Source organism: Chinchilla lanigera, unplaced genomic scaffold, assembly GCF_000276665.1.
Source record: "Chinchilla lanigera isolate Chin_1 unplaced genomic scaffold, ChiLan1.0 scaffold00178, whole genome shotgun sequence".
Taxonomy (NCBI): Eukaryota; Metazoa; Chordata; class Mammalia; order Rodentia; family Chinchillidae; genus Chinchilla; species Chinchilla lanigera.
The window spans coordinates 929,540-955,517 of NW_004955579.1; the positions used below are offsets into that span (position 1 = coordinate 929,540).

General features: G+C 42.2%; 1 protein-coding gene across 1 annotated transcript in view; it reads right to left on the reverse strand.

Annotated features, from left to right (window-relative positions):
• The window catches only part of Ncapg2 (non-SMC condensin II complex, subunit G2), a gene marked incomplete at its 5' end in the record, with an annotated part of 59,009 nt that extends 33,033 nt beyond the window's left edge, over nucleotides 1–25,976 (reverse strand). The window contains 13 exon segments of the mRNA XM_005414102.2: nucleotides 4,096–4,248; nucleotides 6,679–6,858; nucleotides 9,093–9,218; nucleotides 10,196–10,291; nucleotides 11,675–11,761; nucleotides 14,379–14,448; nucleotides 15,624–15,718; nucleotides 17,428–17,562; nucleotides 19,017–19,171; nucleotides 20,990–21,104; nucleotides 21,616–21,804; nucleotides 24,914–25,030; nucleotides 25,762–25,976. Coding sequence (XP_005414159.1) covers nucleotides 4,096–4,248; nucleotides 6,679–6,858; nucleotides 9,093–9,218; nucleotides 10,196–10,291; nucleotides 11,675–11,761; nucleotides 14,379–14,448; nucleotides 15,624–15,718; nucleotides 17,428–17,562; nucleotides 19,017–19,171; nucleotides 20,990–21,104; nucleotides 21,616–21,804; nucleotides 24,914–24,991 — 1,479 coding nt within the window.
• Nucleotides 25,977–25,978: the final 2 nt, after the last annotated feature.

The following is a 25,978-nucleotide window of genomic DNA, read 5'->3' on the forward strand; positions in this document are numbered from 1 at the left end:
AGATCTAAATATCAAAACAGAAACACTAAATCTACTGGAAGAGAAAGTAGGCAAAAATCTCAAAGACACAGGGGTAGGTAGAGATTTCATGAACAAAACCAAACTGCACAGGAAATACTTCAAAGAATCAACAACTGGGATCTCACCTTATTGACAAGTTTTTGTACATCAAAAGAAATCACCAACAGAGTAAAAAGAAAATACATGAATTGGGAAAAAATTTTAGCCAACTGCCCCTCAGACAAAGAACTTCTATCTAGAACATATAAAGAACTAAAAAAAAAAAATCAGCCCCCCAAAATTTAAAGACCCAATCCAAAAATGGGCATCTGAGATGAATATGCACTTGTCAGATGAAGAAATACTAATGGCGAATAAATGTATGAAAAAAACGTTCAACATCATTAGTCATTCGAGAAATGCAAATTAAAACAACACTGAGATTCCATCTCCCCCACAAAGAATGGCTATTATTAAAAAAATCAACCAATGACAAATACTGGAGAGGCTGTGGGGAAAAAGGAACCCTTCTCCACTACTGGTGGGAGTGTAGATTGGTGAAACCACTGTGGAAATCAGTTTGGAGATTCCTGGGCTGGGGATTTAGCTCAACGGCAAAAGCGCCTGCCTGGCAAGCGCAAGGTCGTGAGTTCGGTTCCTGGTACCGGAGAAAAAACAAAAAAACAAAACAAAACAAAAAAAAGTTTGGAGATTCCCCACAAAACTAGGATTAGAGGTCTCACTTAACCCAGCTATTGCCCTTCTGGGTATTTTCCCAGAAGAACTAAAAGCATCATACCACAGCGATATATGTGCATCCATGTTTATAGCAGCACAATTTGTCATAGCTAAATCTTGGAAACAACCCAAAATAAATCTTGGCAGCACCCATCAACTGAGGAATGGATAAAAAAGATGTGGTATTTTTATACAATGGAATATTACTCAGCTATAAAATAGATAAACTTGAGGATTTTAGAGCTAAATGGATGCAACTAGTCATAAGTGAAATAAATTGGATCCACATGTGTAAACACTGTATTGTCTCCCTAGTGCAAGAACATGAAAAAATAAACAAAACCCCAAAGGCACAATAGATAATACGAAAGGGAAAGAACTGCTCACAGGAAGGAACAACTGGGATGAGGGAAAGAAGAAAAAGAACTAAGGCACAAAAAAACCCAACAAAATATATATACATATACGTATATAGAAGGATATCTGGTGTTTTTTTTTTTCTGGTAATTTATTGAAAGGAACAGTTAATGCTTAATTTTTTTATTTTTTGACCAATTTTGCATGCTTATATCTGATAACCTGAGCAACTGATATGAAGACAACAACAGGCAACATAACAACCACTGGTGAATTCCTCCCATCTTATCTAGTGAAACTCTGTATTGTCTCTAATTTTTTTTTTAAATTATTATTTTCTTATTCTCTTTAAATGATCTGATCAATCTTCCATTCTTACATCTGGTAATGTGAGCAACTTCGTTGAAGATAACAATATGTAATACAACAACCACTGTTAAGTCCTATCATTTGGTTTGAAACCCTGTATCATTTTTAGTGTTCTTGCTTTGTTTTGTTTGTATCTTTGTATTGTTCTTTTTTTACTATTCTTGTTAAAATAAAATAAAATAAATAAATAAAATAATTATACTAGAAACTCACTTTTCTGTGAAAGGTAGAATTAATAAGTCTACATTTTAAGGGATGAAAAGGGAATTAAGCTGTGTTATACACACACCAACTCCACACAAGTAATGTACACATTGTATACCGCACACCTGGACTAACAAAAATAAAGCCAGGCACGGTGGCACACACCTGTAATCCTAGCACTTAGGAGGCTGAAGCAGGAAGATCATCACAAGTTTAAGGCTAGCATGGGCTATATAATGAGTTCAGGGACAGCCTGAACTGAATGACAGCCTGTTAAAAGAAAGAGAGAGAAAGAAAGCCCTGGGTTCCATCACCAGCACCACACAAAAAAACCCCACAAGGGGTTGGGGATTTAGTTCAGCGGCACAGCACCTGCCTGGCAAGTGCAAGGTCGTGAGTTCGATTCCCGGTACTGGAGAAAAACAAACAAACAAACAAACAAAAAACCCCCCACAAAACCAAAAAACAAATAGAAAAGTAAAAAGGTACTAGTTTTGTCATGCCTGCTCTACTCCCTTCTCCAAGGGCATATCTCATGAGTCCTCACTTCCACAGCAGGCAGCTTCTCCCAACACTGGCTTCCCCTCATGTCCCCATACACAACAGCCTGGTCTCCTTCTCCATCACTGCCTTCCTGCAACCCACCTAGCATACCTGTAACACGTCAAAGCAGGACAGATCACACCGCACCTCCACTGAAAAGTTCCAGTCTCTAAACAACTTCCCAGTTCTCTTGGGCAGACCCTATTAAGACACTGAAAAGGAATGTTACCTCCATTTCCCTACCAGCCATTACCTCACAAATCATTGGCAAAAAAATTTATACTTCAAATAAAACACTACACTGAAAACACCCCCTAACATTTTAATAGGCTGTTTAAAAAAAAAAAAAAAAGGCAAGCTGGGCGTGGTGGCACACACCTGTAATGCCAGCAAGCAAGAGGCTGAGGCATAAGGATCACTGTGAGTTTGAGGTCAGCCTGGTCTACACAGTTAAGTTCAAGGCCAGTCTAAACTATATAGCAACACCTTTTCTCAAAAAAACAAAAACCCCACACAGACAAAAAACAGGTATCAAAATTACAGCATGTTTTGTTGAAACTGATGTGCCATCTCTCTTACAATGAAATGCAGAGTCCAAAACAGCCAGAGAATTTTGAAAGAAACGAAACTGGAGCTCTTACAGTACCTGAGAATAACAAGCTGGGCACACAGTACTCAGGCACCAACCTAGACAGACAGACCGGCCAATGAATAGAGACTGTAAACAGTCCACAAGATATGTAATTTCCAACAGAAGCTCCAAGTAACTCAACTGGGTTTGATAACAGATAACCACAGATCATTCTAAACCTTGGTTTCTTCTAATACATGTATCCTCTGTGGCAACAAAGACCCGCAACCCTGGCCCTGGACAGCACCTGCCTCACCTCAGGCAGTGGTCACTAATGCCTTGTTTCCTCCAGAGGTTCCTTATCTATACCTGAGCAGATACATACATATACATAATTTCCTCTTTCTATCCTGCTGGTCACACACCACAAACATCTCTGCACTGGCGTTTTATTGATATACCCTTCTTTGTTCTTTTGTAGCCACACAGAATCATTTCTCCTATGAGCACACCCTTCTGTCCAATGACCCTCCATGGAGAGACCTGTCAGTATTTCCAACCCTGTGGCACAAGTGAAATTTGTGTTTCCAATCCTGTGGCACTTAAGTGAAATTTCTCAGAACATGAAATAGAGAAAGTTCACAGTGTTACCATGTAACAGAGATGTCAACCCATTATTCTTAGCAAGAAAAAAACAGAATTAGTGCTGACAATCACATTAGCAGCTTATACAATGCCTAAGTATCCATTTATTACAAGGTAAGTTTCTTCTTGCTTCCCTCATGAAGACAGGGCTCATAGCCAACCTTCCCAAGTAACACTTCTGCACCTACCAGGTACCTCGTATTTAAATACTGCCCCAAACATTTCAATAAACACTGTCACACATGATTTAAAAATTTCATGTAAGGGGGACTGTTTATATTAATGTATTTCAAAAAGGAAACGAACATTTATATTTCTGGAACCTTCAAGGAAAAACACAAAACAGAATTTTATGACACAAACATGATCAAATATACCAGCTATCAATTTGTTCAAAATGCAATTATTAAAACTCTTAGAGCTGGGCGTGGTAGCGCACACCTATAATCCCAGCACTCAGGAAGCTGAGACAGAAGAATCACTGGAGTTCGAGGCCAGCCTGGGCTACACAGTGAGTTCAAGCCCAGCCTGAACTGCATAGCGAGACCATCTCAAAAAAACAATAAAAAACAGACTCTTAGAATAAAAATTGCTTTGCTTTCTGTTAGATGAAAACAAATACACTTGTTTATCCCACATCTTGAACAAAAACACTCCTGGTTACCTACCTTTGCAGCTCGTACAGCTTTGATTTTCAGCAGCATATCCACAAAAGCCACACGTACTTTCTCTGAGTTGTCATGGAGACTGTATCTGAGTGCTGGCAGCAGCTGTTCCAATAAAGGGTGGCTCAGTTTGTTATCCAAAATTATTGGCAGGCACTATGTTAAAGGAAAAATATTTCAAAATCAGAACATGCCAATAAAAAGTTCAGCTAAGAAAAATTCATTTAGAAAACATGCAGTTACATGTTTACTAGATTTACTAGAGATAAATATACCTACAGAAAATAAATTTTCCCTCAAAGTTTCATAACAAAAGTATACTTTTAATGAAATGATATGGTTTCAAAAACTAATAAGCACTGCACCCTTTGCTGCATTCAGACAAGACTGAAGAAGTTACAAAGAGGAGGGTGTTGGTGAGAAGAATGAGAACATGCGGGCCAAATGGGGCCACTTCTAAAGTTGAACCAAAAACCCATTTATTTTTTAACAGTCCACAAACTCTGTGTTTCCTGACTCAATATACATGTTTGTTTAACCCACAGAGCTGACCCGCACATAGTCAGACCCCCGGTGGTGGGAGGCCAGCACCTGTGGCAGTCGCAAGTGCTAGCACAGGATCTAAGTGCCCATATCCGCAGGGCTTTTCTACCTTGTTACTGGAAAGGACCCTTTTGCTAGTTCTTTTTTTGCAAGTTCTTACCAAAACAGCCTATGTCAATATCCTGTTGAAGTACACAGAGCTACTTTCTAAAGTACCACACCCAAATGCAGACTGACTCATGCATCCACCCACACCCATGTTTCCATGGCTGCCAAGGCTTCTGGCAGCCTCCCTTCAGCCCAAACCCTCTATGATGGTCAAACTCAGTGTGACTGAATTAAGAGATTTCTGTAAAGGTGACTACATCATGGGAGAGCTAGACTCATCAGTGCATTAGCCCTGATGTTCACAGCTCAGTGTGCTGGTAGAAGATACGGCCCAGCTGGAGGTGGTCTCTGAGAGCTGCCTTTGGAGGATGCATCTCTTGCTGGCACTGTTCACCCTGCTCTGCTTCCCAGTCACCATGAACTAAGCAGCTTTGCTTTGCTACAGCCCTTCCCAGTGCTGTTCCTGCCTTGGTGCAAGTGACCATAGACTGAATCCTCTAAAACTATATACAAACAAAACCTCTCTTCATTTAAGTTGTGGGTATGGGGTATATCACCCCAGTGGGTTTGGCAATAAATACGGAAAAGGGAAATGAACATCTGGGGACTCTTGGAGAGTAAAAGGCTGCACTAACAATGAGCACAGAGCAGCAGAGCAACCACCAACACACCCAACAGCAGCACCTGGAAGCTGCTCTGCAGAGGAAGAGGTGGGGTCCTTTCCAGGGGGGCACCAAGGAAGAGCTGCTGTCTTTCAGGATATTTGAGCAGGAGCACAGGACAGAACAGCTCCCACAGCAAGTATGCAGAAGAGAGTCAGGTAGGCAGGTCATAAAGGATCACTGGGCAACATGGCAGGGCCAAAGACCATTTCCCAACCTGTCAGCCCCCTTGAAAGGGAGGAGAAAATCGCCAGTGCTGAGCTAAGGTCACTTAGCTCCTCTCAGCTGCCACCCTGGCAGCAACACACTCTCCAAACCCAGTGCCCAGAGCACTTGTGGTCAAGGTCTAGGCACCTGCCCTGGCTCACTACCACATCTACCCTCCATTCTATCACCAACAGGAACAGAGAAAATGAATCAGTGACAACTACCTAATGTCTATGGTACAATTTTGACAAACCCCAGGCACTGTGTCCTGGTGGCTCAGAAAGCAAGGTGTAAGCTGTCTTCGGAAACAATGAACCAGTGAAGGGCTGGCATGTAGAATGTAAAAATGACTCACATTAATCCTTGTATGTGGACATACAAGATATCTGTATAAAGAAAATTACAATCCCTTTGTAAGAAAGACTTACACGCTGGTCAATTGTGAAGGTGCCAGACATCCTCAAAGAGGGGCAGAGGATCAGCAGGAAGCAGAAATACCAAGGCCAGGCTCATGTGAAGAGGGTGGGCCTCATACCCTCACTGGTATTTTGGAGAGCATTCAGCTGTCCCACATCGCCAGTATCCGGCCACAGCACCTCACAAGTCCTGCACATTATGTTCTGGGCCTATTTACACATGCATCCCCTTGCTCTAAGACGTCTCACAGGGTGCTGGGAGTACCCTCCCGAAACACTACATTAACCAGTATTTTTTAAAAACAATCTTTATTATTTACTTATTTATTTGTTTGTTTGTTTGATACAGGATCTCACTATATAGTCCAGGCTGGCCTCAAGTTCACAGCGATCCTCCTGTCTTGGCCTCTTGAGTGCTGGTATTACAGGTGTGTGACACCAGGCCTGGCAACTAACTAGTATTATGTCAGGAGTCACTGTCTATAGAAAACACTTTTGGTTTCTTTTAAGCCTTACTTTGGAAACACAATCTAAGTATCGATAGTATTATCTCTATGTAAGAGGATAATGGTTTTTTTTTATCTTTTCCTTTCTCTGTACTTTATAACTATTCTACAATAAATATTGCTTCCACAATTGTAAAATCTTACCTTAAAGACAGAGCAGCGCACATCAGCTGAGCTGGTATCAAATGCCAGCTCCCCAGTTACTTTCTTCAGGAGGTCAATGAGAATGGTGGGTGGCATCATTTCCCAGTACTTAGATGTTATTTTACAAACACCAAGGATTCCTGTGGAACGGACCATCGGATAAGGATCTTCTAGAAGACTCTATAAGTAGGAGGGGGAAAGCCTTAAAAATCTTAAATGAGTTTCCTTAATATCAGTATCTGTTTTATACATTAGCACTTTGGGAATTTACAACTCAATAAAAGACATTTAAAGTTATAGAAATACTGATCATATGCTCATCTTCCCTCAATACCCAAGGTAGATGGCATCCACAATCAGGGTACCAATCCTCAGCTGGTTAAAATCCTACATTAATTAACAGGGCAGCATCTGCACATCATCTTCAGTCATCTCTGGATCACACCTAACACCTAAAATAATGCTCTGTGAACACCTGCTGTACTGTGTTGTTTAGGGAATATGGACAAGAAAAAAGTCTGTACATGTCCAGTACAGGCACAACTTTTCCAAGTATTTTCAAAGTGCAGTGGGTGAAATCCAGACACAGAACCCACAGCTAAGGAATGCCACTGTGTGTGGATTCCTGGGTCCCACATTGCCTGTATTTAAGAAAAGAAACCTCAAACATGGGGTGCTGTATGCCAACTCTTCTACAGGTCTTTCAATAGCAGCCTCAAGCATCAGCCCCATCTTGTGAGCTCTGTCAACCTCAAGAGGCATCCAGTAGACACTACCTGTGGTGACAGCTATCTGGAAACCCAAAGTGCTGTGATGCACAGGGCCCACAGTAAAACTCTGCTGTGATGCAGTAAGGCAGGCAGCACTGCCTACAGGGGTTAACACTTCAAAAGGAGAAAGTAAGGCAGTCTAGTCTGGTCACATACACTCCAAAGAAGCACAGGATGACATCAGGACAAATTCTCACACACAAACATAGATGCACCCATATGGACCCCCTCAACTGCATGTAACTACCAGCTCCCAGGAAACTCAAGGGTGGGCCCAGTAACATGTTAGAGGCACCATGGAAATGAGTTCTACAAAACAAGCTCTGGGAAACTCAGTAGACAAACTTACCCAACAATATCAAAAAGAGAAAGTTAAAAAGAAAAAGAAGCCTAGCATGGTGGTGGACACTTGTAATCCTAGCACTCAGGGAGGCTAAGGCAGGAGGACCACAAGTTCAACCCTAGCCTGGACAACTTAATTTAGCAAGATCCCATCTCAAAATAAAATGTAAAAAGGACTGGGGATATAGCTCAATTGAAAGGCCTCAGGTTTAATCCCAGTGCCAGGAAAAAAGCAAAACAAAAAAAACAAACACAGAAAAAGAAAAAGAAAAAAGAGGGCTGGGGGTTTAGCTCAGCAGCACAGCGCCTGTCTGGCAAGCACAAGGTCTTGAGTTCGATTCCCAGTACCGGAAAAAAAAAACCAAAAAAAGAAAAAGAAAAAGAGAGCTTGCTAGAATGGGAATTTGTAGTCTAGCAATATCTGAATCTTAGCTAGATACAAATTCAAATGAACCCAGCAAAATGGGAACAGTGAGCGGGTGTTTGATGACATCGAATGGGATGGTTACGTTTAGAAACAAACAAAAAAGGTCCTGTATTTTAACATTACTTGCTGAAGTATTTAGCTAGAATGATGGTATTTCTGATGTTTCAAAACAAAAGTCAGATTAGGCTTCCTAGGGAAGTACTGAACCAGCTATGGGTACAGAGGTATCCATTATACTACTCTACTTTTTATTACGTGTGAAACTTTTACGGACTAAACTCTTTAAGTACAAAATAACTTTTAATTTCTTTTTCAATTAGAAAAAGAAGGGCTTCAAAGTGGATTAAGCACTTACCTATCTCCCTCCCCAAATTAAGTAAATAAAGTGTTTAGTGATGACACAAACAAAAGGATTGAGGAACTTCTCTAAGACAGAGTTAGGGTCAGTTTCAGACAGAGAAGCAGAGACACCCAGAGGAAGAAGCAGAGGCAGTGTGACTGGGACACTCTGACAAAGGGTCACTGAAGCTAAGGATCAGAATCAGGGTCACAGAGACAGGGCACTGGCTCCAGGCAGGAAGATATGTGGCAACACCTACCAGTAAGCACGTGCATGAGGACAAGTGAACACAGTGACCAAAGCCAGATCGTGGGGGAGGTTCCAGGAATAGACACTGGAAACACAGACGGGTGAGGACTCCAAACATCCACAAGGGAGTGCAAGGAGTAGGTGCCAAGGGGGGGCTCCCTGCTGAGTAAAAGGCAACCAATGCCAGCTACAAACCAGAGCTGAGGAGTGGCCACCACACAATAGCGGTGCCACAATCTGCACTTAGCTGAAGCCCATCAGCAGCTCCATCACATAAGACACGTACATAAAGTTCTTCAAATTGTTTCTGAATTTCACTATCCATCTCCATCGCATGGAAGTTAGGATCTCGAACAGGAAATGCCTCAACAAACAACAATGCAGCATTTGATCGAACTTCAGAGTTCCTGGCCTATAAAAATGAGAATATTTTTTAGAATCCCAGAGACAGCAAAAGCTGAAGTCTAATGTTCCCAAACTAATACTATTATCTCAACACAGACTTAGATGCAAATGAAAGACAACTATAACATTTAAATTGGCCAAACTGCGCTGTGGGTAGCTCAATGATGCTCAGTATTTCTGAGGCCCTGGGTTCCAACATCAACCAGTCACCAAACTTGGTGAGACTGACATTAAACTAACCCAAAACTCAGTTCAGGGCCCACAGATGTTAAAAGATCAGCTTCTTTACTTCAGTGCACTTCACATCATTAAGAGACTGCCATCTGAAGAGGAGACTCCCATGTGCACCAAAATGCTCGCCAGGAATGGCTGGCCTCCAGCCAGTCACCAGCTGGCGGGCCAAAGGATGGGCATGGGGACGTCTCTGTAGCCCAACCAGCCTTGGAAGCACTCATACACACCCACCCCTTCCCATTTGGCGGCTTCAAAGCAGCCTTTTTCTCGGCACTCAACTGATCTACTTTTCCAGGTAGGCCAAGAAGTGCTTTTAACAAAAAAAGACATGTTGAGAGCTAAACATGGTGGTGCTCACTTATAGTTCCAGGTACTCAGCAGGCTGAGCCCAGGAGTTCAAGGCCAATCAGGGCAAAACAAAGAAAATAAAGTGAGACCCATCTCAAAAAAATACATACATACATACATACATACATACATACACAGATAAAAGAAAAAGACGAAAACATTTTCCTCTACATAATTCCACAAAGCACTCAGTAACCAGTCTTGTTTTTACTATCTCATTACACTCTGAATTAGCAATGGTCAATTCAAAGTACAATTAGTACATGTGACCATGGATACCTTATTTATTCTTACATAACGATTACATTTATTGTGGGGAATCTGTACGTGTACATAACACATCTCACTCTCCCCTTATTGGCCAGCATCAGATTCATAGGATATACTGTTTGAAATGTATACCTTTAGTCCTCGCCAAAGGATGGGCTTATATAATCTATACAGCATCTCTTCCACTCCCTGCCGAACATTCTTTTGATGCTGAAAGTAACTCAGCACCTAAGGTTTAAAAAAAAAAGAACATGAAAATGAAAAGAAAGAAAGGCAGTGCTATTACTTTTAAAAAATATTACTTGAAAAGATCAGCGAGAGGGGTCATTCTCTCCACCCTGCAACCACATCCCTTAGTGAGAAGTAGGACAGCACTGGATGCGGTGAGGCATGAGACAGAGGTCTGCTAGTAGAGCACAGCTTGGGTTCTAATTTCTACTATCCAAGCCAGGCATGACAGCACAACTACTGGGGAAGCTGAGGCAGGAGGATCATGTGAGCCAACCTGGGCAACCTAGCAAGATCCCGTCTCAAAAAAAATAACATAAATTTTCAAAATAAATAATTTCTACTGGCTTAATAAAAGCTACATAATCTCAATAAAACTGTCATTTAACCTCTGACCTTCAGAACCACGCAGGAATTGGTTCTTCTAGGTTCCAAAAGTGCCCATGACACCTGCTGCCACTGACTAGTGACACACAGTGGCTCTGGACACAACTCCCTGGTGAAAAGGGACCACCACTTGTGACCCTTCATTTAGGTACCAAGTTCTTCCCAAAATTTATGCATCACCAGAAGACACATCATCCTGAGGTTCCATTCCTTTCCAGCCAGACCTGACCGCAACTGTAGAGACTTGGGTCCCCAGCAACAGTCACCTTTGCCTTACCTCTGTGATTAACTTCTCTAGAAGTTAAAATTCACTAGTGAAAATGGAAAACAGAAAACATTATGCAGGCTCTTAAACAACCACTTACTCTTGAAGTGAGCTTGTAGCATTAGGACCCTAAAAAAAACTATAGGATGAGAATTATTTTTTCAGGTTGTTAATTTTGTTTCAGTTTTGTTGATGGTGATAAGAGGCTTTACTCTGCAGCTTTCTTCTTGTGTCCATATTATCAAATTCTGGCATCAACAGCATACTTGCTTCATAGAAAGATGCTTTAAACGGCTTTGTTGAGATATAACACACATGCCTCTAGAACTCACTCTTTTACAGCACATTTCTGTCTTAACAACAGCATACCTTTGCTTTCCTCATTATGACGCTGATGGCAAGAATAAAACTGCCAGATGCCAAATACCAAGATTCTGAGAAACCCCTGAATGACAGTATGCAAGCACAACTTAATTTTTAAACTTAACCAAAATGATATACAAATACAAAGGATGAGACACAATCTTCTTTTCTTTCTTTTTGAGACAGGTTCTTGCTATGCAATTCAGGTTGGCCTTGAGCTCACTTTGTAACCCAGGCTGGTCTCGAACTTGTAACGATCCTCGTGCCTCAGCCTCCCAAGTGCTGGGACTGCAGGCATGCACCACATCCAATGAGACACAATCTTAACAATGTGTTCACAATCGACGTGATTGAAGGTGCCCACTCACCTCCCGTACTTTGGTGTGCACTGGAGACCTCCTGGGAAGGTGGATGCCATGGAACATCAAATCCTGGATGCAGTCATTTTCGATAGTCTGAAACACACACGCAATGTAGCACTTGGTGCCTATGTCCCACAGGTGGAAGGGTTGCACTGCCGCATGGAGTAGGGTCTGAACTTCCTGAAAACCTTGAGCCCATTGTTTCCTGGAGCTTTCTGAAGGTTTCTCCACACCCCTCACAACTAAGAGAGTGCAAGCAAACCTAGTGCTGCAGACTAGCTCACAGGGGAGTTTAGGGTCTGACAGTGAGATGGGTGCCCATGGGTAGAAGCCCCTCCAAGCCAGGAACACCTGGACCTGTTCTAAAAGCCTGCCCAGAACTAAGAAGGAACTCCCCCTCCATGGAGGTGGGAAATCCGAAGCAACTTAAATAAGACCTCTCAAGGCTGCCCCTGAGAAGGGCTCAGGCAAAACAGGATGTGTGCACTCTACACAGCCCACTGCACTGAAGGTCCCAGGAGAGGCCCAGCCTGTGAGAGCAGCCAAAGCCTACTACAGCCCTGTCTGTAACACACCTGGGCCTGCAGCTTCAGGAAGGACACAAGATGGCCTTGCTATCACAGCATGGCCTCTTCTCAAATGGGGCTGAAGATATTCCCTTCAGCATCACTAAATGTGGGCAGTATCCTGCTGGACATGTAATGGGACATGAGACAGATCATACCACCTATAAACCCACTGGTGCCACAAGGGCTGGACCCAAACTAACCGCCAGAGGATGGAGACTCTCACACACCTACGGCACAGGTTCACAAAGGAAGCAAGGGAGAAATGTCCTGAGTGGCTGAGCAGCAAACACCAGGGGAGCAACATTTTGGATCCTGATTCAAAGACTGAGAAAGACACCATCAGACAATAACAGTTTTAAATTTTTTTTTTTTTTTTGGATTTTTTTTTTTCTTTTGAGGCAGGGTCTAATTATGTAGTGCAGGGTAGCCTTGAACTCACTTATATAGCCCAGGTTAGCCTGAAACTCACAGCAATCCCCCTGCCTCAGCCTCCCAAGTGCTGGAATTACAGGCATGTATCACCATACCCAGCCCTAAAAGGTTTAAATATGGTCTGATTATTTCTAAAATACCACAGATTTATTATTAACTTTTTAAGATACTATAATGGCACTGCATAACCACATTTTTGGAGATGCACAATGCACTAGGTAGAAATGCAAAGTCACATCCAGAATTTGCATTAAAAATGTAAGGAGAGAAGGAAGAAGGAGAGGGAATGAGGCTGAGAAGGGTGCTAATTGTGAACATGTCCAGTCAAAAATAAAGTATTCATTAAAAACTCTTAGTTTTTGAAACACTATTGGAGAAAAGAGGGAGACACTCCAAGGACAAATATTCTTCCTAAGAACAGGTTTTTTGTAGTAATAAAACACATTGAAAAAATGCTTAAGAACATCCTGGCTTTGCCACTTTGCTCAATAAATTACATATTCTAAAACTATTTTAAGGGGCTGGGGATTTAGCTCAGCAGCACAGCGCCTGCCTGGCAAGCGCAAGGTTGTGAGTTTGATTCCCGGTACCAGAAAAAAAAAACCAAAAAATAAAAATAAAAAATAAAACTATTTTAAACACTGTCCACGGGGGAATGTAACAGATAATTTTTGTTTTCTAGAAGTGGAAGTCAGTGGTTAGCCCCGGCAGTGGAAACCAAACTTCATGTGGGCAGAAACAAACTACAAAAGTGGCCATGCCCAGCTCATCCTGCCTGCTCCATAGCCTGCTCCCCAAAGAGCAGCGTCAGGGTGGAGGGCACTCACCAAGGATGCCTCCTCACTTACAGCAAACATTTTACTCTCACATCTGACTACCTCGAATGGTGTCCAATACTGGAGGCTTAACTGGGATTCTGAATTACATCATCATATCACTATAGCATAATTATTACACTTACGAAAGGCCAACCAATCATATTGAAAATGAAGGTCTCTACGTTCTCAAAACAAGGTTACCGAAAGAGGCACTGAAGGTGCTGAGCGAACAACAGGCTGCACACACAGCTTCACACTTTCCAGTGGTCACAGTAAAAAAAGGTAAAATGATTTAATAATATACTTTGTAATATGAATAATGCATTTTGTTAGTATCTTAATATTTTTGTTTACACTTACATATTTTATACATGTATATATTTATGTACAAATACTTTAATAGTTTTATTTATACTACATTATATTTAATAATGTACTTTGTACATCCAAATTGCTATGATTTCAACATGTAATCGATATTTGTAAAAAGTACCACAAATATCAATTTTTTGGGGTATCAGAAATCGAACTCAGTACCTTACACTTGCTAGGCAGGCACTTGTGCCACTGAACTATATCCCTGGCCCGAGATACTCTTTATACAATGTCTTTGAAATCTTATAGTATCTTCCACATACAGCACACCTCAGCTCAGAATGGCCACCTTCTGAGCACCCCAAAACTACATGTGGCTGTACAGATCCAGAGCAACCAAACTGGGGCAAAGTCCCAAAAGCATTCCGGTTGGAAATCCTAGGGAGAGTGCAGACTCCCAAACCTATCACTTGGCTTTCTTTTCACAGGCAGCATGAAGAGGGGTTTTAAGGAGACCTCCCTTGACTATTTACTTAGTAACCAGAATACAATGAACATTTAATAAAATCAAAATACCTCTAATATTCTCCCTGAAGCCTTCTTCCAAGCTCTGAAATAAATTTCTGCAATGTACACCATCAATGATCTATTCAAAAAAACAATAAAAATATTGTTAACACAAGCTTAAAGAATCATACCATTAGCACATTTGGTCTCAGTGACTCTCCTGGTTCTAGAGGGGAGTCTCAGGTGAGGCAAGGCCTTGCTTGTTGTTTATAGAGCTGCCACTTCCCTATAGCAGAAAGTAGGAAAAGGACTTGTGTGGCGAGTGGAAATCAAAGAGACAGTCAACTCGTGTGCCTCTGCACAGGGTTCCCCACAACCCTCCTACTTTCAGAGAAACTAAGACATGAGCCCAGACCAAATCTGAAAGTCAAAGTCTAAATATAAGTAAATGTTTGGTTTGGACTCAGTTTGGACAATTCAGGCTCTAATTCCTCACCCACAGGAAGTCATAACATATCAGAGTTGACATGAGAATCACAGAAATTTAGAAATTATTACATCTAATTAGTCTGCAAATGAGCAAATAAGAGAAAGCAATGTGAATCCAGTAGAAGCTTTGCAATCAAGAGATCCAATACTTAAGGGGTTGCCTGGAACTGGGAAATTCAGTAACCAAAGTCCACCTCAAAGGAGAGTTGTGGAAAATGACACTTAAAATGCAGACCAAGTACTCAGCACCAGCACAGGAAAAGCAAAAGCTCTTAACTACTGCCTCACAAGAGGAGGCAGTGCTGGGACCAAAAGGTTCCATGCTGGCTTCTCCCCATTCTTACACGGCAGCACTCTTTTCAGAAACCACACAACTCGTCCATACTCAACCAAGAAGTGTTACCAAGATGGCACAGGCATGTGAGTGTGTCTAAGGGGCACATAATCTATTTAAGCAACTATCGCACATTAAAATCTTAATCTAAATGGTCGCTACTGAAAGATTATTTACTACAGAAGGAAAACAAAAGCCAGGCATGGTGGTGTACATCTGTAATCCCAGCACTCAGGAGGCTGAGGGAGGAGGATCACAAGTAAGCCAGCCTGGGCTACATAGTGAGCTCAAAGCCAGGTTGGGCTACACAGTGAGACCAGACCCTGTCTCAAAAATCTAGAAAAAGTAAACAACTACCCAGTGATACAGTAGTCTATAATAATAATATAAGATACAATTTTTAAAGTTTTCAGTACATTAATATAACTCCTAAAAGATTAAACACTCTTTCAAAATCAGATTAAGATAGCACAAACATTTAAAATACTTACTTTTGTAATCCCTGCAACTGGTTTTTAATGGTTCCATGAATCATTTTAATAAAGTTTACATTCCAATTGAAGAGAGAACTAAGAAATCTTCTTCCCTATAGGTAAGAAATAGGATAAAACTGCACCTAAATATAAAGTTCCTGTTAACAAGTCTTTAACTACTTATTACTATTAAAACTAGCCGTTCCTAAATAGAAGTACACATGGTTCTAGTGTGGAATGGACACAGGCAGCTCCTGTCTGCAGAACTTGCTTTGGGGCACACAGAGGTCTCCACCCCCACTGAGTGGCTATGCTGGGCATCTCTGTCCCTGCAGAGATCAGATACAGCATGCAGCCATAAACATTTCATGCTGGCTCGGTCATGGACAGCTAATATAAAACCACACAATGCCTGAAATCAAGCATTCAGAAGTGAGAACTGAACTAACACTTCATTTTCCTTTAATAAATAAAAAAACCGAGAGTCATTTTGTTAAGAGGCTATTTTCCAGGCAAGAACTTTCAAATATACAAAGCATTCAGTTCACAAGTGACATTACTCATATCATGTAATAATTTACGTACATATTACTGGATTATATATATGAATCTGAAAGAAGGAATATGATATTTACACTCTGGAGAGTGCATCAACTTCATCGCTCACAAATCTTCAGTGACAGCACCATGTGTCCCCACCACTCCCTAGCATCCACTGTGAGCTGTGTCCCACAGAAATGCAGACTCTGTGACAACTCCAATGCAGCAAATAGGGTTGTGACAGCAGTGTCTCCTGGCAGGAATTTGCCAGTAGAGTACAGGACATCCATGGTTTACCCTAAATGGCTAGCAAGTGGCCTGACCTAAATAATGTCTGACTGGGAAACAGTGCAGACACCTTAAACTCAGAGAAGCATATCAATTTTTTTTATTTTTTATTTTTGGGGTGCTAAGACTGAACCCAGGGTCTTCGCATTGAGTTACATGCCCAGATTTTTTTTTTTTTTTTAAAGACAGGGTCTTACTATGTGATTCAGGCTGGCCTTGAGCTCACTATGTAGCCAGGCTGGCCTCAAACTCATGGTGATCCTCCTGCCTCAGCCTCCCGAGTGCTGGGATTACAGGGGTGTACCACCACACCCGGCACATCAATTTTTTTAAAAAGGAGGTTTTAACACATGCATGGGATGAACAAGTAGAACTCATCACTACCTGTGTGTAAACCAATATAAAAGGTTTATCTGTCTGACTCCATTATTAACTTCTTTCCTCATAAGCCTGGAGATGCTGGAGGCACAAGCCAGTATCTGTCATCTTTCCAGTAATGATGGTGACAGCAGCAATGATCTCCCTGTGCTCCTTACTTACCAGCAACTGTGGCTGGTCTGAATTGCCTGCCACATCAGCTCCTCACAGGGTGCTATGGAAGTGTCTGCTGTTCCTAGGTTAGGGACAAAAACTGAGGCTCACACAGCCCACCTGTTACCTTCTGGTCTCACAATAAAACAAACAAGGGCCTGTGAAATGTTTGCCTCAGCACTGCTGTGCACAGAAATGACGTGCAATAAACACATGGCTCTCACAGTCATACTGGCTCTTCCACAAAACACTAAGCACAGTGCAAATAGCACTAAGATGCATCTCAGGTAGGCCTGGGTACAGGCACATGCCTACAAATCCCAGCTACTCAGAGGCTGAAGCAGAAGAATCACATTTACTAAATAAAATGTGTCAGGGATCTTTCTCAGTGGTACTCAGGTTCAATTCCCAGTACTTAAAAAAAAAGAGCTCACAAACAGACCACAAAAGGCAAACCCATTACCTCTTCTTTCCTGATGTAACTAACATTTATGAAACACTCAAGCAGCATATCTTTAATTTCTCTACTCTCCTCTGAGTCATAATCAAAGCAATATAAAGCTTGATGAACACGCCAGAGCCGACACACATCTGCACCCTAGGAATAACACAGGAAAGAATGTTACACTTAGCACTTAGCTTTTTTCTTTAAAATGAATAGTAAGGTCTATTTCCAATTATGTATATTTTATATCTAGAATAATATTGTAGATGAATCATCACAGTAGAAAACAGTGACAAGTGAAAACATCTTAAACTTCACAAATGCTACTTGTAGCTCTGCAGAGCATTTTCTTTTAAACACGGGACAAAGCTGTCGGAACTCTGGCACTATTCAGTACAGCCTCTGCCGAGACAAGACACTCTTCCTGTTCACACAGCAGACGTCAAGCACATCTGGCTCCTGAGCTCCCGAAATGTGATACTACAACCAAGGTTCCCAATTTTTCCATTTTTTTAACATTAAATGAAATAGTTCCATGTGGCTATGGGTTATTGCACTGAACAGCACAGGTTTAGAATACTAAGCAAACAATGAAGATAGAGTCTTGATTTAAAAGCAGAAAATATTTACAGGGACAATGAACTTTTAAAAAACAAATCAGTGATGGCATAAAAATAATTCTGACACAAAGAAACGTTTCTCAGTCACTCTTTGCCAGCAAGGAGAATCAGAGCACTAGTCAAGGAGCAGCCAGACAAGGCTCCTCTATCCTAACAGTGGCTGCTCCTGAAGAGGGTATGAGACCCTCAGATGCAAGTGGCAGGAATGTGAGGCGGTACCAGCTTTCTAACAAGTCCCTGGCAATCCATGTCAAGTCTTCATGCTCCTCCTTATTAAGTGAAGGCCCTGAGTAGGAAGGTCAAAAACAAATACCTTCAATGTTCTAAAATAATGATCGCTTTGGGTGGTGGAATTATGGATCATTTTTATTTTAATTTGCCCAGATTTCTAAGATTAACACATGAATTATTGCTTTGATCAGGCAAATAGCTGTTCTTTTTCTAGATTTCTGAACTATTTACCGAAGACTAATGTTTTAAAAATCTTTAACGGCACTCTCCATACCCTAGACACAACTTCCTTGGGACTACACTTGATGTGACATGGTCCCCATCAATCATCACTGTACCTGAATCCAGTGTGACACTCTGTCTACACCCTGGCCAGGCCCTGTGCAAAGACCCTGCCTCTCAGAGGACCTTAAAGATGAAGTGGACCCCACCCTGCCCTGCCCCTCTGTTCCTTCAGCAAACAGAGGTGCTCAGGACCTGAGAAGGGCTGGCCTTTCCTGCTCCTGTGCTTTCTCTTCCTGCCTCATCTGCTATGAGGGGAGCAGCTGTGTTGCCACTGCAAAGTGACAAGACAGAGGCCCCTGGGAGGAAGGAGGAGGGAAAGCTAGCTAGGCTTTCAGTCTCAGTGGAGTTGCCAGCCACTCCGATCTCTCCACAGCTAACAGTTGACAGCATCTACCACACCCGGCAAGCTATCTTGGCCAGGCATCTCCCAGCCAAACAATCTGAATTTCTAAGTAAAGAAAGTGAACGCACGGCTTTGGTCTCCAGACTCCTCCTCAGCAGCATGACAAAAGCCGTCTTCCCCATGTCTTCCTTGGCAGGCAGGCCCTTCTCCCACCACCTGACACACAGGGCCTGTATGGAGCTCTGCAGTTTCCGCTCAGATTCTGGCAACGCATACAAAATGCCTACAATAGAGCATAGGGTTCTTCATCAGATCCCACAGCAGACTGCCATGACTGCACTGCAGCATGGCAAGCAGACCCCTGTCAAAGTCTAATGTGCCAAAGACTTAGAATCATGAGTTCAAGTCCCACCTAGGCAATTTAGTGACACTCTCTCTCAAAATCAATCAATCTGCAGTTTTCATAAACAGAACGCTCAACAATTAATAGTACTAATATACTCACAATTATCTACAAATATTTGAATGTCATATAAACACAGAATCCCTAACTAACTGGGAATGTGGCAGCAACCATGTTAGCTCTATCATCTTATCAAACAGGTACTTGGAGATTGTGCAAATAAAACTGGTCATAAAAGTCACAAAGTACGTGAGAACTATTTTTATTTTGATTAGGAGTGACTTTTTAGGGGCTATAGCTCAGTGGCATAGCACCTGTGTGGTGGGAGTGGAGGGGAGGGAAAAAGGAGTGACTTTTTAGTAAGAGACTGTATTTCAAGAATTCAGACTAAAATAACATACTGAAGAGATACACAAATCTAAATGATGCCCAGAACGAAGTTTATAGAGGGCTAGGGATATAACTCAGTGGCACAATGCCTGCGTGGCAAGCCCAAGGTCCTGAGTTCTATGCCTGGTACCAAAAAAAATAATCTACAGAGATGCCAGTATGGTTGTACACACCTATAATCCCTAAACCCTGGCAGGCTGAAGCAGGAGGATCATCAATTCAAGCCCAGCCTAGGCAATTAGTGAGGCCCAGTCTCACCAAAAAATTAAACTGGGTGTGGTAGTACATGCCTGTAATGGCAACCCTTGGGGGGCATGGGCAGGAGGCTCACTGTGAGTTTAAGGTCAGCCTGTACTACATAATGAGACCAAAAGAACAAAGAAATCCAACCTCCCCCCACAAAAAACTAAATAAACAAAACTTTGCGAAAAATAAAAAAAATTTCTTTTAAAGTTTGGTAATATAGCTCAACACAAAGGCCCTGGGTTCATGCTCCACTGTCAGAAGAAAAAAAAAAGCTCAGTGAGAGAATGTGTGCCAAGAAGGCTAAGGGTACTAGGAGAAAATTCTTAAAAGTCATTCCTTAAAATAAAACTTATTTTTTATCTTTTCTAAAATAACTTCATGTAAGTATTTTATAATCACGCACCTTTCATTAATTCAGACTACTACATCTTTTAAGTATCCCTTTACTTCCCAGTTAAAGCCTGACAAATAAAGCCAGGAGTGGTAGCAAAGCCACAGAATCCCAGCACTCGGAAGGATGGGCAGGAGGATGGCCACAAGTTTGAGACCAGCCTGGGCTCCACAGTGAGTTCCAGGCAAATCTGTACTATGCAGCAGATCCTGCCTCAAAAAAACAAACAAACAAAAAAAAACCCTAAACCCAACAAGTACCATGGGAATCACTAATTACGCCTCATGTCATACTCATAAGTTTAAAAAAAAAGATGCCATAAATTCTCGGTTAGACTGGCATATCAGGTATAATAGAAGCTGGGAACCTGACAATCAGATACTGCCCTTCAAGCCAACTCATGGTCATTGTTCCATAAGTGAAGAGCCTGGAAACAGGGGTCAGGACTCAGAACTGCGCATCTCTCCACTGGAAACACTGAGGTAGAACGGGAATTCACTGAGTCCTCCAGGAGGTCTTCACCAGGGGTTCCTTTGCAGCTGGGGTTCCAGAGCCTGACAGCAGAGCTGTGCTTATCCTACCTCTGTGCCTATGCTCAGCCTTGCTCTGACAGCAGGGCCTCCTTTTCAGCACCCCGCTGCTACAAGTGCCCTGCCAGTAAAGGCACTCACCATTTAGTATTACAGCACATTCCAGGAGGGCCTCATAGTTCTCATTTTCATTTATCACAGAGACAGAAGCCAGAATCACAGACGTAACTGCGTGGATTATCTCTATGTTTTTTTTCTATAAATGAAAAAGCATGAACAAATTAAAATCACCAATTTGAAACTCAATTTTTAAAAGAAATTGAAGTTATTAAATTTCTAAACTCAAGCCACTTTTAGCTTATTCTAAAAATAAATTAAAATTGAATAAAGTTCAACTGTGCTAAAAGAACAGCGACCGCAGGTACTAGATTAATAATAGTAAGGTTTGGAAATTTGTAAAACTGCAACGAACAGAACATCTAAAAGTCTTTGCTTCTAACTCCAAAACTTTTAATTTAAAACTCAGTTATACACAATAAATAACTTTTCTGCCAGGCATGGCGGCACATGCCTATAGCCTATAATGCCAGCACTTGGGAGGCTGAGACAGTGCTGGGAGTTTGAGGCCAGCCTGGGCTACATAAGTGAGTTTAAGGCCAGCCTGCATTACTTAGTGAGACCCTGCCTCACAAACACAAAAAAAAGAAAGAAAGAAACAACTTTTTTAACACAGAAAAGGGAATTTTTTATTTCTGAAAGACAAATACCATTTTTGGACTTTGCTCTGTTTCCATATTATCTTCATCCTGGACTTCTACTATCTGCCACCCATCCACTGGGCTTTCCAGCAACATTTCTGTTAATAAATTCTTCAGTCTTTGCCATAATTCTTCTTTTTGTTTTCTTGACAATTCATCTAATAACTCATTTAGGCTAAAAGGATCAGAGGCATCTTTCTGCAAAATAAATACAAAAAATTAGTTGTATCCTTTACAGAATGGCATCAAAAGAAAAAATGAAGTGTTAGTTAGAAGTTCAAGAGTTTGGTTGCAGTTTTCAAAATCTACTCATAAAACTGAAAAAGTACAGGGATTAACATATAGAAAGTAAGAGTTCAAAATTTTACCCACTTAAGAAAACCCTAGAACCAACTCAAGTATTTATCATCTCCAGGTCTATAATTAGGTTATAAAAGTTTGCTAGTCAAATAGTGGTAACAACAATAAAACAACATGACCAAGCCTATGGGCACTTCAGCTTGTGGTACCCAAGCCCACATAGTCCCTTAGCTTCACCTCAGACTTCTCCCTAGAGAGCTGTCTCTTCCTTAGCCTAGGGGACTTTTCATATGTCTCCAGCTGTTCCCTGGACCCACTGGACAGAGAACACCACATACTGTTTGAGAAGCAATTACAGGCCACTATCAAAGGGTACAGAATCCAGTTAAAGAGACTTCCTATAACCACTTTGGGACAATCTGAGCACCCACCATTGTGGTGACAGTGAAGGATTATAACTTATGGAATAAAATGATCAATGAGGCCCTACCAATAATAAGTGAACAATAAAAAACAAATCATTCATTAACAGCACTGGCATGCTGTAGAATGGCAATGAATAGATACAGAAGGAATATGGAGTTCAAATACCACAGCTTTACAGCCATCATGGTAATAATGCACTTGGGCAAGAATTATCAACAGATGCTAAAATAAGCAGGTGGAAGTCTGCTGAGAAGCAGGACGTGTACAGTGCCAAGAGACCTCCCCAAGACTGCTTATGATACCAGAGGTAACAGCAGGCTCCCAGTGAGCCACTGGGCATCTCTGCCCAGGCACCAATACTGACTGACACACTTGCTCCCATTTGACAGAGCTGCACTTGGAGCCCAGACACCACAATGCTCTTGCCAAAGCTCTGACACTGGGTCTAATAGATCACTATCACTAAGCAGATGCAAATGAAGGAGCCACACAAGGGCTGCCAGGACTCTTGAACCATAGGTGTTGCAAAAAGGACCTGGAGGAGAGGCCCTCCTCGAGCAGATAGCACTAAGGAACATGTGACACTGGCTGCATCCTAGGTCAGGAAAAAGCACTGATGGAAAGGATGCTATTAGACCATGTGGAAATGTGAATATGTACTGCAGGTAACTGGTATCGGCATGGTTAGAGTCCCAGGTTTTGAAGATCTTAATCTAGTTACAGCAGGACAACCTTGCCATTATTTCAATAGAAAAGGGAAGAAAGGGAGAGAATGGGAGCCACTGCAGTGAGTCCCTAAACATCCAGCACAGGGTTCTTCGTCCCCTGCTCTACCTGGGAAGGGCCGGACTATCCAGGAGCATGTGGTCAGGCCCCATCCATGCTCTGCTGGGGACCTGTGGCCCTTATTACTCCCTTACTGGTGGAAATCGGATCCTGCCTCATGGCTCTGCTGACTATTCTTGCCAAGGTCCATGACAGCCAGTGGCCACTTCTTGTTCCTCATTCCACTGTCCTTGTTCCGCTCATGACAGCCACTCTCAGCTCACCTCCCACCTGGTGGGGGCTCCTTAGGACCCAGCCTGGCCACTTCTTCTCAACCTCCTCCTTCCTGGTGGTGCCCCGCCTCAGCAACCCACATGCCCCCTTCGGATCTCTGTAGAATTCAGCAAAATTCAGCAGACCTCTATGCAAACACCACCCCTGGAAGCCTCCACTGATGCACCCAGCACTCCTGTCCTTTTTCCTCCTTACGATTTACATAGTTGTTTCTCTCCCTCCACACTGGAACGGTGACTATTGTGTACGCTCTGTACCCCGAAGGCATATGAAACACATATGAAACGAGTCAGACGACAAAGCCTTCCTCAGCCCTGCGACCTCCTGTCACTGACTCTCCATAGAGGATCAGGTACAGGATAGAGCCCTTTCTGCTCTTCTAACATTTGTTTAGAAACAATCTGTTCCAATGCTATGAATTCATTAGAGAACAATCTGAGCAAAAGGCAAACTTCATCAGCGTCACCCCAAATGCATGGATTCCTGGCAGCTCAGTCCATCTATTTCCAGGCCATAAACTGTGTATACCCCACTCACTGCCATCACAACTGCTCCCCACAGACCCCAGCACCCCCATGTTTCCCTCAGCTTCAGTCTTCTTTTTCTTCTCTGCTCTCTCTTATTCTCTTCCTCTCCCAGAGGGAGGATAGGTATATCAGGCGAACACACACTTGCTCTATTTATACACTTCCATCTCCAATCCAGACATTTTCCCTGGGCCTCAAACACACTTGTCCATCTGTTTCACAGCCTTGGGCATGACCCATTGGCAGCCATCCAGCACCCCTAAAACTGAACCATCTTTTCCCTCAAACCTTCCTAGATCCAGTCTCCTGTATCACCTAATGAAACAGTGCTACCACCTCTCCACCACAGACCTTCTGCTCCACCCCACAGCCAACCACCCATGAAGAGCACACCCCTGATTACTACTCCCCAGCAGCTTGTGGTCCCTTTATACTGGTCTTCATGTGCAGCCTGGTCACCTCTCTTCTACTCCAGTTTTCTCTCCACTCATTGGTTCCCCTCCTCCTTGGAGGTAGGTTACTCCCTCTGGACACCCTGCACTGCCCTCAGGACAAGCGGTGAATTCCTTAAAAAGGCAGAGTGCGCCTCCCTCTTTACCTTGTCCACACTCAGGCCCTGCAGAACATCTTCAGGTTCAAACACAACCTGCCTTTTCCTGGCCAGGGTCCCCTCAACTACTTGGCCTTCTGACTAATTCACTTGTTTACCTTCTGTGTCTTAGCTCAACCCACCTGCAGATCTAATTAGGCCTAGAGAAGTTTTGTTGTCTCTTTTTAAAAATAAACAGGGATATAGCTCAGTGGCACAAGTGCCTGTCTGCCAGGCACAAGGTCCTGAGTTTGATTCCCGGTACCAAAAAATAAAAATAAATAAATAAACAAATAAAAATAAACACTGGTCCCTATGATTTCAGTAAAATAACTGCATCACATCTGTGGCATAATAATTTTAGAACATGATTTTATATTAATCATCAAGTGAAACATAGACTTACATCAAGCTGAACAAATTGCAAAAACTCTCCAACCAGCTCCTTAGACACCGCCTGTACAAATGTCTCCCGTTTTTCCATGACAGATGAAACTGTTTAAATGGCATTTGTCTTGTAAACCTAGAAGAAAAAAACAAATATACTGGAACTTACACTTGGAAATATATTTTTTTCTACAGATTTAGTTCAGTAAAATATCAAAGAACTGAAAAAATCCTGTATCACCTATGGTGGTGTGTTCCTAACAATATTCCGATACATAATAAATTATAATAATCTAAAAAATAATTTCATTACTGAGGATATTATCAACATAATACCAATAGTACAACATAATCGATTGTTAAAGTTACCAACTACGGAAAGAAAAATCCGAATGGTCTTAGGAAGCTCACCTTCTGTCCTTCTTAGCTAGTCTTGCCTTTTTCAGTATCTTAGCTAGATGCTGGCTCATGCAGATCTGAGATAATTCCACAGGAAAACAGGCTGATCCCCACCCCTGCTGCTGAATTCTAAAACCCTCCCTTCCAACAGTCTTCCCTCCTAGATCTCACCTTAGAGTCCTCTTGTTATTCAACCTGAGAACTTGTTATTCAAAGTTAGGACCAGACAGAGGCCCTGAGGTCACCAGGGAGCTTGTTAGCTGGTGCACAAGGGTTGCCAACTTTGGTACCCTCCCTGCAGAATAATGAGAGCTCAGGGACTGGGTACACTCCTAGTGACAGTTCCCCCAGGAAATACTATTTTACACTTACACCACTGGATGCTAGTCTTGCCTTTTTCAAAAGACATCAACCCAAAGACACAGTAATAGCAAATGAAGGAACATATTTGCAACAGGACTCCCTCACCTGGAAAAGAGAAACTCGCCTCATTATAAACAGAGCTGTATGGAGGATGACTGACAAACTGGAGTCATCTTAAAGGTACAGTCTTAGATTTTAATTTCTAAATTGAACCAAAAAAAGGTAGAAAATAAGTGGATGACTCCCTGCTAAGTACGCCCGGACACAGCCCCATCACTCCGCAGCTCGGACGGCCGAACTGCGCACGACGGCTTTGCACCAC